The sequence below is a fragment of the Triticum aestivum genome, chromosome 3A (assembly GCF_018294505.1).
Source record: "Triticum aestivum cultivar Chinese Spring chromosome 3A, IWGSC CS RefSeq v2.1, whole genome shotgun sequence".
In the NCBI taxonomy this organism is placed as follows: domain Eukaryota; kingdom Viridiplantae; phylum Streptophyta; class Magnoliopsida; order Poales; family Poaceae; genus Triticum; species Triticum aestivum.
Window position 1 is genome coordinate 624830570 of NC_057800.1, and position 12320 is coordinate 624842889.

The following is a 12320-nucleotide window of genomic DNA, read 5'->3' on the forward strand; positions in this document are numbered from 1 at the left end:
TGTATCCAGTTATATCAAGGACGTCTTACTGGGCAATGAAGGAACCATACCTTAAACATCTGTATGAAATCTCCCGGCTTCTTAAATATACCAGTCTCATAAGACCTTGCTCTATCCATTTTCTGTTTCATGCACACGAAAAACATAACATGAGCTGAAAGAATGCCATCAGCAACTGGAGTTTCTGGTGAACTTTTATCAATTAGGCAGTCAAATTACTCTTATTTTATTTAGTTCCTTAAAAATTCAGTGCCATAGCAATAATGATCAAATCATTGGATGACGAAATATATGCCAGTCAGACCAAGAGTTACTTGATTATTAACAGGTACCTAGGTGAACAATATGATAAGCCTCCAGTTATACATGCAACTTATAATTCATATGTCAAAAGTATCTGTAACATAGCTGTGAAGAATAAAAAAAACTTAGCTAACATTAAATGACTATATAGATTAAAATTTATCAAGTAATTGTAGAACTCAGCTTATGCAAATACTTCACCTCTTCATCTGCCTGCAAAAATGTCCTCAAATCTTCGCTTTGCTTAAGTTCAGGGTGTGAAGCTAGTCTGTTGATGAATAGGTCCAAAGCTTGGCGCCTCAATTCAATGAATTCTTTGCTAAACCGGAATTTCTCTAAGAATAGAGCAAAGAAACAACAGCTCGGTAAGCAATAAAACACAATATTGGCACTAAAGTGGTCGATACATTTATGTTACTCTGCAGGGAATATACAGGATAGATTGATGATAAAATCATATTACCAACTGCATTCTTCTCTGGAAGAGGAGGTATAAAAATGCCTTTGTACTTCTCAGCTAGCCGATCGTGCAGCCACTCAAAATCACTATAACGCCGGATAACAATTTTCTCTGCTCCCTCGAATTCAGGTAGGTTAGTCTACAGAGGTAAATATTAGCAAATTAGTAAATCAATAGAAGCACAGTCAGCATATGGCCAAGAAGGAATAAATATATATCTTCTCAAGTAAATGTAATGCAGCTCCTAGATAGCATGCAAGCACAAGACAGATATGGAGAATGAAAAGTAACACGAGTGCTGGAGGTCAATTCAATAGGCTAAACCAATGGGTGTGAATCAACGATAGAACAGTACACACAAAGTGTCATCAATTGGCGGTTTACACAATATTACCATGTCATTCCGCGATCATCTTTGTCAACACACGAATCAGTAGGATCCAGAGTCTAATGGTGCGGGTCACTGCAATCTTGCTGAGTTTCTTGAATGAATTAAGAACTCACCCGTATTTAAAGTATGTTAAGTATACAGACAGAAGTCTAATGGTGCGGGTCACTACAATCTTGCTGTGTTTCTTGAATGAATTAAAAACTCACCCGTATTTAGAGTATGTTAAGTATACAGACAGATTTAGTCGTGAATTGGTGTGAGCAATGCAACAGATGGTGCTTCCTCATAGAATCATTTAATTATGGAACTGAAGTATTTCCTTTTTAAGCGAAAGAAAAAAAATTATGTTCCTTTTTTATTCAAACCATGCAGGAGAGCTACATATAAATATATTAAGAAAGGCTAGAAGTGTAGAACATAGTTGAAGGGTTACAGCTAGACAGTCAAACCGACCACAAAAACAACTACAAACAGCCCAAAGGTGATCTAAGGCAGGAGAGCGACCAATCCCTCCATCACACTTGGCACTCGACCAAGCCCTCGAAAAAATTACGGAGGCCGTGACTTGGTTATTGAAGATTCTTTGTGTTCCTTCCATATAATCGACTCAACCAAGATGATTAACAAACTATTAGAACCTCCGCTGAAGTCGCACGGGGAGGGGGCGGGGGGTCCTTAGAAACACAGCCTATTCTGTGCGATCCAACAGGCACCGTCTTCGTATTGTCCTGATGCTCCATAGCTGCTCTCTATTGCGATTTCACGACAACATTCAGAACTGTTCAATGTCCTGTACTTTTCTTTCGTCGTACTTAGCCCTACTAATTAGAGAAAATCTTTTAAGGGCTTTCTAGTACCTACTCAAAGGCCACAAGAGTGTGCACACCACTGAGTTCATTAATTACTGGGCTGTTACTAATTTCCAATGTCGGATCTAATTTAAGAAACCGGAGTTCATAAATTGAGCTCCGCTGTTCCAGCCTGACTGACACCTAATAGCCGGCGAAATTTGCTCTAGGAATTGGCAACACCCGATGGACATAAGAAAACAATCAATTCGTACAGAACCACACAAAAAACTACTGAATCTGGACCAAATCGAAGTAACCGGCAGGTAGGGGACTTGGGACAGAGAACGAGTCGGATGACCTTGGTGATGACGCGGTAGGAGATGTAGGACTGGACGCCGGTGCCCATCTTGACGGGATCCGTGACGCAGATCGACAGGAACGGCGCCCCGGCCGCCGCCCCGGGCGACCGCGGGCTCTGCGACTGGCTCCTCTCCTGCGAGAGCACGCGTAGACAGATTCAGTGCCAAAAAAAATTACCGGCCGAGCGCGCGGGCGGGCGGCGGCGGGGCCGGAGAGGGGCGGCGGAGGGGGCAGGGCGTCGGAATTTACCGCGGAGATCATGATGGCGAGCTTCCCCTGCGAGGCCTCGTCTCCTCGTTGCGGCACGGCGAAGCTACGGGAACGAGGAGAGGGGGCGACTTGGGAAGAAAACGAAGAGGATTCTCTTTTTCTCTTCTTTTTTTGAGGGAAGGATTTTGTTGGTTACGAGATTACTTTTTTTTTTTGGAGGAAACGTCAGTGGATCTAGGCCCTGAGCAAGTCCGTTTTAGCCCAGCTCCGCGGCTAGTCGGCCCGCCACAACTCGCGATTAAGACCGGCCCAGCTTGCTTTTTCCTAATAGTAAACAATGTTCTTTGCGTCTCCAAGAAAAATGTTTTAATAATCCCAAAAATGGTGTTTAACTGTGCTTCTGATAGCTCCGACTTCGTTCATGTTCCGACGGTGTGTTGAGACCGTGGCGGCAATCTCTTCACTAAATAAGTACTTCCGACTTCGTTCCTGTTCTGACGGTGTGTTGTTTTGCCATCAGTGGGGAGTGAGTAGTTGTGGTTCTTTGCCGGTTGAACCTTTGGTTTAATTATGTGGGATGTTAGTTCCTTTTGCACAATAGAGATTGCTTTTTCTTTCTCGGCGGCAGCAGATGGTGCTTTCCTTCGTGGTTGAGAAGCTCACTGCGACCTAGGATCTTGATGTCACGACCAAGGTGCACTCGCTACCCCAACGGGCAGGAGGGTTGAAGTCTTTCAAGAAACTGAAGAAGAATTCACTTGGTGGAGTTCTTGTGGCGACAATGATGACTCGTTGCTACAACGAAGTTCTTTCTCATGTGAGTGGTTCTTGTAGACAACATCTCGTTGGAAGTTAGTGGTAATTATTTTACTATCTTGCAGGGGCCTTTGCAATTGTTTCTTTATATGCATACGACATTTTGTTATTAGAAAAAGGTTCTTTGCAATGAACAGAAAAATTCCCTAACAATTTGAAGTTGCCGACCACATCTGTTTTGGAGTATCTTATAGTCGGAATTGTTGGGATTTCCCTTTTTTGTTATTTGGTTTGGCGTGTGCGGAAGATGATGTGTGTTTTCTTTCTTCGATAATGTGATGTTTTGATGTGTTTTATTGGCTGTGTATTTTTTCATCATATGCTAATCAACTCATACTTATGTCAGAAAGTTTCTTGCGCAAGTGACTGCGTTATCATATTTATGCCACAATGGCACATGGCGCTTCTTTCTTCTAGGCGGCGAGAGAATGTGCGAAACAGATGTGTTTTTTAGGCTGGTTACTGTCGATTAATTTGAAAAAATCGTTGAGCCAGTCAAAATCGTAAATCAGATCCAATATTAGACACCTTAACTAAATGAGAGAGCTTCTTAAAAAATTATTGACCCAGTCAAAATCATGAATCATATCCAAAATTGAACGCCTCAATTGAATGAGAGGGCTCCAAAATTAAAGAGCATAGATGATTTCCTATATAATTCCATTTACGCTTCGTTTGGATGTCTCCATTGGAGAGCTCCGCATTGAATTGGCATGAATTCCAAATCAATGAGGAAACTGAAATGGTATGAATATGAATTCACCTGTTTGGTTGTCCAGCGAATTGGCTCTTGAAATGCCTCTGAGATTTCAATACCGAATCTTGTCTGGGTGACAAACTTTGGAATTGCACAACTACATTACCGGGTTATACCTTATTCTACATGACTCAAAAATGAAATATGACGGATAGTTCACAAATCTGCACAATACATAAACAAAAAATTGGTAAATAACAGAGAACAAAAAGGTCCTCACATGAACCAAGTTCAGGTACAAGACAATGGTTGGGCGCCATGGGCTGGTGTAGGACAGGAGATGGGTACACGGGGGTGGGCGCGGCGGACAGGGAGAAGGCCCGAGGCAGAGCGCCCGTGGCCATAGGAGACCTGCACCTCCACCGTCGCAGCCCTCCTGGTGGTCGCCGTGGTCCTTCTGGATGCCGACGAGATGCGACCTAGACCAGGGGCAGGGACAGGGTGAGGAGGATGGAACGGGGCAGAAGCGGATTGAGTAACCGGCGCCTATGTTGCCGTGGTCCTGCTGGTGCTTGCCGGCGAGGTCCTCGTGGTGGCCGCCGGAGATGCGCGAGGACGGCGATGGAACTAGAGGAGGGAGCGGGGAAGGAGATGGGTAGAGAAGTAGGGAGCGGGTCCGAATCGAACCTGGGGGATGGCCGCCGAGCTCCTTGGGACTCACCGCCGAGCTCCCTGGTGGTGGACGCTGACCTCCCCGCGTCTCCTTTTCTTTTTCTCCTCGAAGACGAGGGGATAAGGCAACGAAGGGGCACGTTTTGCGGGAAAGGGGCAATTCAGAGGAAATCGGAGCACCAAGGCTCCGTATCGTTGAAGTGAAGCTTTGGTAGGAGGGAATAGGGGGTTGAATTTGGTTTCATTTTGAAGCGGCAATTCACAGTCCAACCAAACAGCTGAATTGTAATCAAGGAATACCAAATCCATTTCAGGCACCTTAATTCAGACATCCAAACGCAGTGTTATGTGAAATCTCCCTAAGTTTTTTTTGTTCCAAACGGGACCTAACTCTTTTGAATCAAAGGAGCAACTTCCTTTAAAAGAAATATAAGAGCATTTAGATCACTACTTCACCCATTTCTTTACCGACGAAGTAGTATAATATTAGCACTACAGTCATGCTAAGTGATGTACTTATGTGGCCAAATATTTATGAAGAAATCAGGTATAGTACTACAAAGAATGTCAGAAAGGAAAACTCAGAACCCCTGCCGTGAAAAAAAAAGTACTGCACGGATCTGAAAACCCCAGCAGCATAACCTTGGTGGCTCCGTTCTTCCCCAAAGGCCAAAGGCAGCAGAGTCCAACAAACCCGCGGACCCACCGATGCCCGCGCCGGCACGCATCCCTCCCCTACTGCGCTGCCGGATCGCCGCCTCCCCACCGGTGACGTCTGCCGTCAATCGCGAATCCGGCGCCAGCCGTTACACCGCCCGCGCGCGCCACAAGAGCTCGCCCAGCTCCGAGCGCTTCCTCGGCGCATTCCTCCCCCGCGCGGCCGCCGCCGACCAGCCCGCCTCGGCGGCCTTCGAGCTCGACGAGGACGACCTCTTCGGCTCGGGGGTCGGATCTCCCGAGCGGCCGCAGCCGCCGCCGCCGCGCCGGCCCTTGTTCATCTCCTCCTTCCGCGCCGCAAACCCTAGCCCCCGCCTCCGCCGCCCGCCGGGGGGCATCCTCGAGGCCCTCCCCGAGCGCCTCGGGCCTCTCTCGCCGCCCCCGTCCGCCTCGACGTCTCCCGCGTCTCCGGCGACGGCCCTTCCGCGCATGATCCCCGCCATCCCCCGCCCGGCGCCGGCGCCGGCGATGCAAATGCCGCAGTCTGCGCCGGTGAATGTGCCGGTGGCGCGGATGCGGCGGCCGCCGTTCGAGGCGTTCGCGAGTGAACCGGACGAGGAGGAGGACGACGAGGAGATGCTGCCGCCGCACGAGATGGTGGCGCGCTCGCGGGCGCGGGAGTCGCCCATGACGACCTTCTCGGTGCTGGAGGGCGCCGGGCGCACGCTCAAGGGGAGGGACCTCCGCCAGGTACGCAATGCAGTGTGGCGGAAGACCGGCCTGCTCGATTGATCCATTGCGTTTGCATTTGGCAGCTGCCTTCGGCCACAGCGATTGAGTTCGTGTGCTTGAATTATTTTGTACATTACGCGTGATCAGGTGTTAATTTTAGCTACACCTGTAAAATATGTGTTGTATCACTCACCAGTGCGGCATTGCTCTTATTTATGAACTCTCTATTTGAGCTGTCAGGAGACATTTGAACTATTTGGTATGGATCAAGATAATTGTGTTCGTATGGATGTTTCTGTGTTAATTTACCCCAATAGATATGGTTTATCGATCCTTACTATGGTTACATTCCGAAAGTATGTAGTTTTAACATCGAACGATGTAAACTTGGGCATATTTTGAGATATTGTGATGTAGATTAGTTTGCACTGCACTTGTGGAGCTGGATTCTTTACTGGAGCTGGATTCTTTACTGGAGCTCGTTAGCTACTGCAGCTTCGTTTGGTGAAGAAGATAGTTTTGCTGTTCTTTTTGCCGATGTGATTCTGCAAACTATCCATCGTTTATCGTATTTGAGGTCGCGTGTAGGACATGGAAATGGATCATGGGTGCAATATTGTTCAGGTGTTATAAATTTTACTGCAATTGATGGTGCTGTTCAGTGTTCAGGGTCCGAGTTAAATATGGCTCTGCCTGCTGCTTAGCTGAAGGTGTGTCCCCGAATTTTCATTTTGATGTTTACCTAGATATTAAAATTGTTTTAGGAAGTTTATACCTTAATCATAATTTAGAGTAGTACCAAGACACTAGACTATGTGAGAGATGCACAATCAGGCAGTCGACTAATTTTAGTCTAAACCCAGGTTTAAATATTGTTCAGAGTATAGTCGGTGAACACCATCTTTTATGTATGCCAGATCGTCAGGTCTATGGAGCTGTGATTCTGGATTTCCAAAAGAAATCGATGGCTTAGCTGTCGAAGTAGTTCAAGCAAACAGAAAATGTAGCTTATTGGAACTCCATGATCCCCCACTTGTTTTTATTATCAAGGAACACTTGTTGCCTTTCCCAGCTGTATGAACTAGAGATTGGTCGCCAGCATATCTGAAATCTTGTCTTGATAGAAAACTGGCAATGATGTGTTGAGGATCTTCTTCGTACTACTATACAGGAGTTGTCTGTCTATTCCGTATCAGGAATACACGGTCCAACCAGTAGAGCAAGGGCAAATCTTTGTTCCTCATGGATGCTCTGTCTGCATATTCTGTATTGGGCCGGTCATAAAGGTTCATACTTATTCCATATTCAACATCCCAATCCCATTACTAGCACTTCGTCGACCGTTAAAAAGAGGAAATGCGGTGGAGCTTTGGTACAATGCTGCTAGCGCTTTTAGCAGTGGAATGGATTCGTTGTGAATTCAAGTCTGATCCACTAAAATCTCACTTTGTCTGTCTGACCGTATTGCACTTGTGAAGCTCTTATTCAGTTGCAGAGTCCCTGTGCCCATGCGACGAGGATGCTAGCGAAGCTTTTTCCCAGGGATATCTGTCTACTGATGCCAGGAGGTGCAAAGGAGTCCACTAAATCTTACCGTGACTGTATCATCACTGCATGGCGGGTTTTCTGACCCCGTCGTTCAAAACTGAATTGAGGGCTGAAGCTGGATACATCAGTAGCTGTGTGTTGGCTGCGGCAGGAGCATGTGTTGGCTGTTGTGTTTGGATTCTGGCTGGAGCCAGCATGTCGGTGCAGGGGCAGGGGCAGGGCCTGGAGAACCAGAGATCCTGCGTGCCAACTGCAGCCTCGTCTCCGTCAAGAAACTGCAGGCACCTCTGTTAATCAACATAGGCCGTTTTAAAACGTAAACGTCCTATATTGTGAACAGAGGCGAGGCACGACTTGGTGGGTAGCAAGTTCTTCTGCGACAGTTTTTCCCGTACGACACCACTCGAAAACAAGAAGCCTCACCCGGCACAGTGCCTTTTGTTTTTGTTTTGTGAAGTAGCCGGCACAGTGCTACTCTTTGCCGGGCCGGCGAAACAGACGTGAATGGCGTCGTCTCCGGTAGGGCAGGCCCAAATGCCGCACCCCCGCTCCCCCTAATGTGCCCTTCTGGACCTGCCCATGTGCGGGCCGCTATATTTTTCCATTTCTTTTTTATTTTATCTATTTCTTATTTTAACTAATTCTGGATTTCGAAAAAGTATCGAAATTTGAAATAAAATGTCTAAGAAAACATAAAATGTTTGCAGATTCATTTTTTTGTGATTTTAAAAAAGTTTGTACATTCCAAAATATTAATGATTTGAAAAACAAATGTTCAAAAAATCAGAAACCATTCATGATTTACGAAAATGATCATGAAATTGAATAAATGTTTGAAAATTCAAATAATGTTCAGGAATTAAGAAAATGTTCAGACAATTCAAAAAAACTGTTTGTGAATTTCAAAAAAGTTCTTCGATTCAAAAAATGTTTGTGAATTACAAAACAAAATTCCCAAGTTAAATTTTCATTGACAATATGTTCACAAATTAGCAAAGAATGTTCACTATTTCAAATAAAATCATGAATTTGTAAAAAAATCATGATTTTGAAAATACTCGTGATTTCAGAAAATCTTCGCGAATTAAGATATATTTGCAGATTCCCAAAAAATGTTCGTTCTTTCAAACAAAATCACGAATTTGTAAAAAATGTTCACGATTTTAAAAAAATTCATGAATTTGATGTGCATTATTTCAAAAATAGCTTATTAAAAACTAGTCATGACTTCAGAAAATATTCACAATTTCAAAAAGAAGAGGAAACTGGGAATTAGATAAAGTAATAAAAATGAACCTGAAAAAATAAGAAAAGCAAGGAATGAAAAAAGGGAAAAAGGAAAGAAAGAAAAAAAACCACAAAAAAGGAAAACCAGTTTGGAAATTTTTAGAACCTTTCTAAAATCGGAAAGAGCTAATGGATACGCGCTCGGTCGCTAAGTAGCAACCGACGCGCCAAATAGGGTTGGCCTATTTGGCAACCTACACGCCAAATAGGATCTGCCATGTTCAATGGTCCGATATGGACTTAGAAAATTTTTGGTGACCTAGTTACCCTGGTAACTAGGAGCCGTTATAGAAATACGTATCTAGAGCTGTCGTCTCCTCTCCAAGAAAGAACTTAGAGCTTCTCTACCTCCTGTTGGAGCCACCAATAGTCCATCTCGTCTCCAGCGGCCCTTGGGCCATGAAGGCGGTGTGAATGCGGCCCTTGTCGGCGGGAGGGATTTTCCTTTTTTTTTCAGGTGTTTTTATGAGTTTGTTTAGGGTTGTGTCTTACTTAGGAAGATGAGGCGGGAGGCGGCTCCCTGAAAATGGAATAAAGTTCTCCTCGCTTGGCCCCCATTCTAGTGATGCATCTAGTGTTGTCGGAGGGTGCGTGGAGGTGTGTCTCCAGTGGATCTCATGAGATTAGGTCGGTGTTGGTCTTCAGTGGATCCAATCTTTATTCGTCTTCGTTCGTATGTCTATAGGTTGGATCGTTCCGATCAATACTTCTTTTCATTAACGACGGTTGTTGTTCTGCTGCGCTGGTCCTGTGGGGCCTTAGCAACGACGACTTTCCTATTGCCTACCACAACAAGTTTGGCCCGGTTGCGGTGACGAGGGGTGATGACGATGGCACTGAGTGGTCGCTGAGTGGTCTATAAACATGTGTATAACTTTTATGATTTTTGTGTTATTTGTACTGTCATAACATGAGTAATACTAAATCTGAAGTTTTTTCTAAGAAAAACTAGGTGTTCTTGCTCGCGTGGGTGAAAATGGATAAAAATGACCCTTATTTGAAACTTCAACACAAAATGGCCCCAATCTGAATATATTTCACGAAATGGCCCCTTTTGCATGACGCCCGGGGCTAGGGCGACATGCTATTCGGCATGGCGTGCTAGGCCGGGGCATCATGCTGCATGTCGCTACCATGGCGCCCTAGCCGCGGATGTCATGCAAAAGAGGGCCATTTCGTGAAATTTTTTTAGGAGTCATTTTGTGTTGAAGTTTTAGATAAGAGCCAATTTTGTTCATTTTCACGCCGCGTGGCGACCGTGTCCAAGGCACGCAGGGTTCAAGATTCCCCGCGTCCGTGTCGATCTCTTCTCGAGGTCGCGGGACCCGTACGTCTTTGAAGCGATCCCGATGACTTTTGTCCGGTCCGGTCCGGTCCGTCCGTAGATCTGGTCACGCGCGTTGCGGTGCCCTACACGGCCGGCGCTGTGCTACCATACACAGTGTAGACTGTGGTGCCATCCACGCTGATGGATCCACCACCCTATACTTTTACCTGACGTGCCGTCGCCTCCTGCGCGACCCCGCTCCTGGCCTGGCGCCGAGGCTGAGCCAGCGACGCGGCGAGCCCGGCGTGCCGCATTGACCGACCGCGACCCGATCGGCCGTGTCTTCACTGGACGGCAGTGACCCGGCCCCTCTTGACAGGTTCTCGCTCCAGGTTCACTGCGTCAGGTTCTTGCAGTGGCAGCCAAGCTTCTTTGAGGAACAACCAGCTCGGAATAATCCGCAGTTGCCAGAAAAAACGCGGATCCAGCCGAGCGTCTCTCTCCGGTTTCTTTCAGAGTCAAGAGCTTGACGCATGGAAGTGGCCAGTTGCTCGCCAACGAAGTGAACTCCAAAGACAGCAAGACTGACACGGACCTCCGCAGAACAAATATCGAGTTTGCTTCACGCAGAAACAGTGAGTCTGCATTACCGCCTTGTAGTATTACTTTTTTCAGGCAAACGAGACGTGGTTTCGTGCCTGCCGAATTCTCCTGCAGCAGTTTTCTCGCACGGCACCGCTCGAAAACGAAAATGGTCACCCGACACCGTGCTATGCTGCCGGACCGAGCGGCGAAACAGACCGTGAATGGCGTCGTCCCTCCCGGGTAGGGGCCAGGGCAGGGTAACCGGGAACTGTTGCCCGCGTAGCGACCGTGTCCAGGCCACTCGGTCTGCTCCTGCGCGCAGCCACGCAGTGCGGTCAAGCTCCCGCGAACGTACGAACTGTGTCAGATCGGCATGCATGCAGCTGGAGATTCCCGCGGGCCGCGGCTCCAACTGTTCTCGCGGTCGCGGGACCCGGGCCGTCTTGATTCGATTCCATTGGATTGGATTCGGTCGGGTCCGTCCGTGGATTTGGTCGCGCGTGTCGCGGCGCGCTGCAGCCGGGACGGCACGTTAACCTTAACCTCTGTTGATGGCAAAAATCGTATGCACATCAACACACTCAATTCCTGAAGTGATCAACAATCTAGCTGGTCTTCTCTTTTGCTGTCTTTTGCTGTATGAGGAACAGAACGGCCTTCTTCTTGCTGATCTCAAAGAAAACTTGATTCTCCTGGACGAATCTTCAAGGATCAACGGCAAACGGAACCTAAGCGACGTCTAGGTCCCGTTTTCCGGGTGCAGCGGCGTAGGGTTGGCCTACTGCCACGGCGATCTCTGAACTTGCAGGCAAGAACAAAGGAGTCGATGGGGAAAACGAAAAGAAAAGAAAAGCTATGCGTGGAAATAAAGTAGATATGTTTTTGTCGATGTTGGGTGTCCCTCTACCGGCCTCCGACCCTACGTATATATAGGGCGATCTGGACTTTGATCCTTTGATCGATCAGGAGACTGATCTGGCTACAACTCTGTTTTACAAGATTTGGTCCTTATCTGTACATTCAAAATCTAAATAGGAACCTGGTTTCCTTGATAATAAAAATAGTATAACCAGTGACGTTCGCTCCTCTCTGTGCTCCAAAATAATCAAGCATATCTCAACCGTAGCCCCGTCTTCATCTTATATCTGATGGTGGTTGTACGTGAACAAAACTGGAGTCTAAATCTTCAACTTCCTGTACTCTTACCTCCCCAACTCCATCAGCGTGTGTATATCTTCAGTTAAAAAACAATCTTCAGCTTAGCACATTAGCATCGTGATTCATATTTTTAATCTGCCAAATTTGACTATCAACAACCTCCAATCCATGGCCCCATCGCCCTTGCCCCGGCGTGCCGGCTCGTACACCCGCTCGCGTCGCGTTGCCGGCCCCGCGACTCCCGCGTGCCGCACTGACCGCGACGCGACCCCATCGGCTGCATGCATGCTTTGGCCCGAAGCAGGGATCCACGCGGAGACGCGGGCGGTCTCCTCGGTCGATCAGGTCGCGTCGTCGTGCATGGCTCCATCCATCGTGCGCTAGGC

At 47.0% G+C, this 12320-nt stretch overlaps 2 protein-coding genes across 2 annotated transcripts in view; one reads left to right on the forward strand and one right to left on the reverse strand.

Annotated features, from left to right (window-relative positions):
• The window catches only part of LOC123062692 (sorting nexin 1), a 4902-nt gene extending 2205 nt beyond the window's left edge, over positions 1 to 2697 (reverse strand). The window contains exons 1-5 of the mRNA XM_044486327.1: positions 2555 to 2697; positions 2304 to 2438; positions 767 to 902; positions 505 to 638; positions 51 to 122 (exon numbers count right to left, since the gene is read on the reverse strand). Coding sequence (XP_044342262.1) covers positions 51 to 122; positions 505 to 638; positions 767 to 902; positions 2304 to 2438; positions 2555 to 2566 — 489 coding nt within the window. The 5' untranslated portion in view covers positions 2567 to 2697. The remainder of the gene's footprint in view (positions 1 to 50; positions 123 to 504; positions 639 to 766; positions 903 to 2303; positions 2439 to 2554) is intronic.
• Positions 2698 to 5343: 2646 nt separating this feature from the next.
• LOC123058820 (proline-rich protein 36) lies at positions 5344 to 6379 on the forward strand. Its single transcript, XM_044481493.1, has one exon. It carries the CDS (start codon positions 5409 to 5411, stop codon positions 6147 to 6149), a length of 741 nt encoding a protein of 246 aa, XP_044337428.1. The 5' UTR covers positions 5344 to 5408; the 3' UTR covers positions 6150 to 6379.
• Positions 6380 to 12320: the final 5941 nt, after the last annotated feature.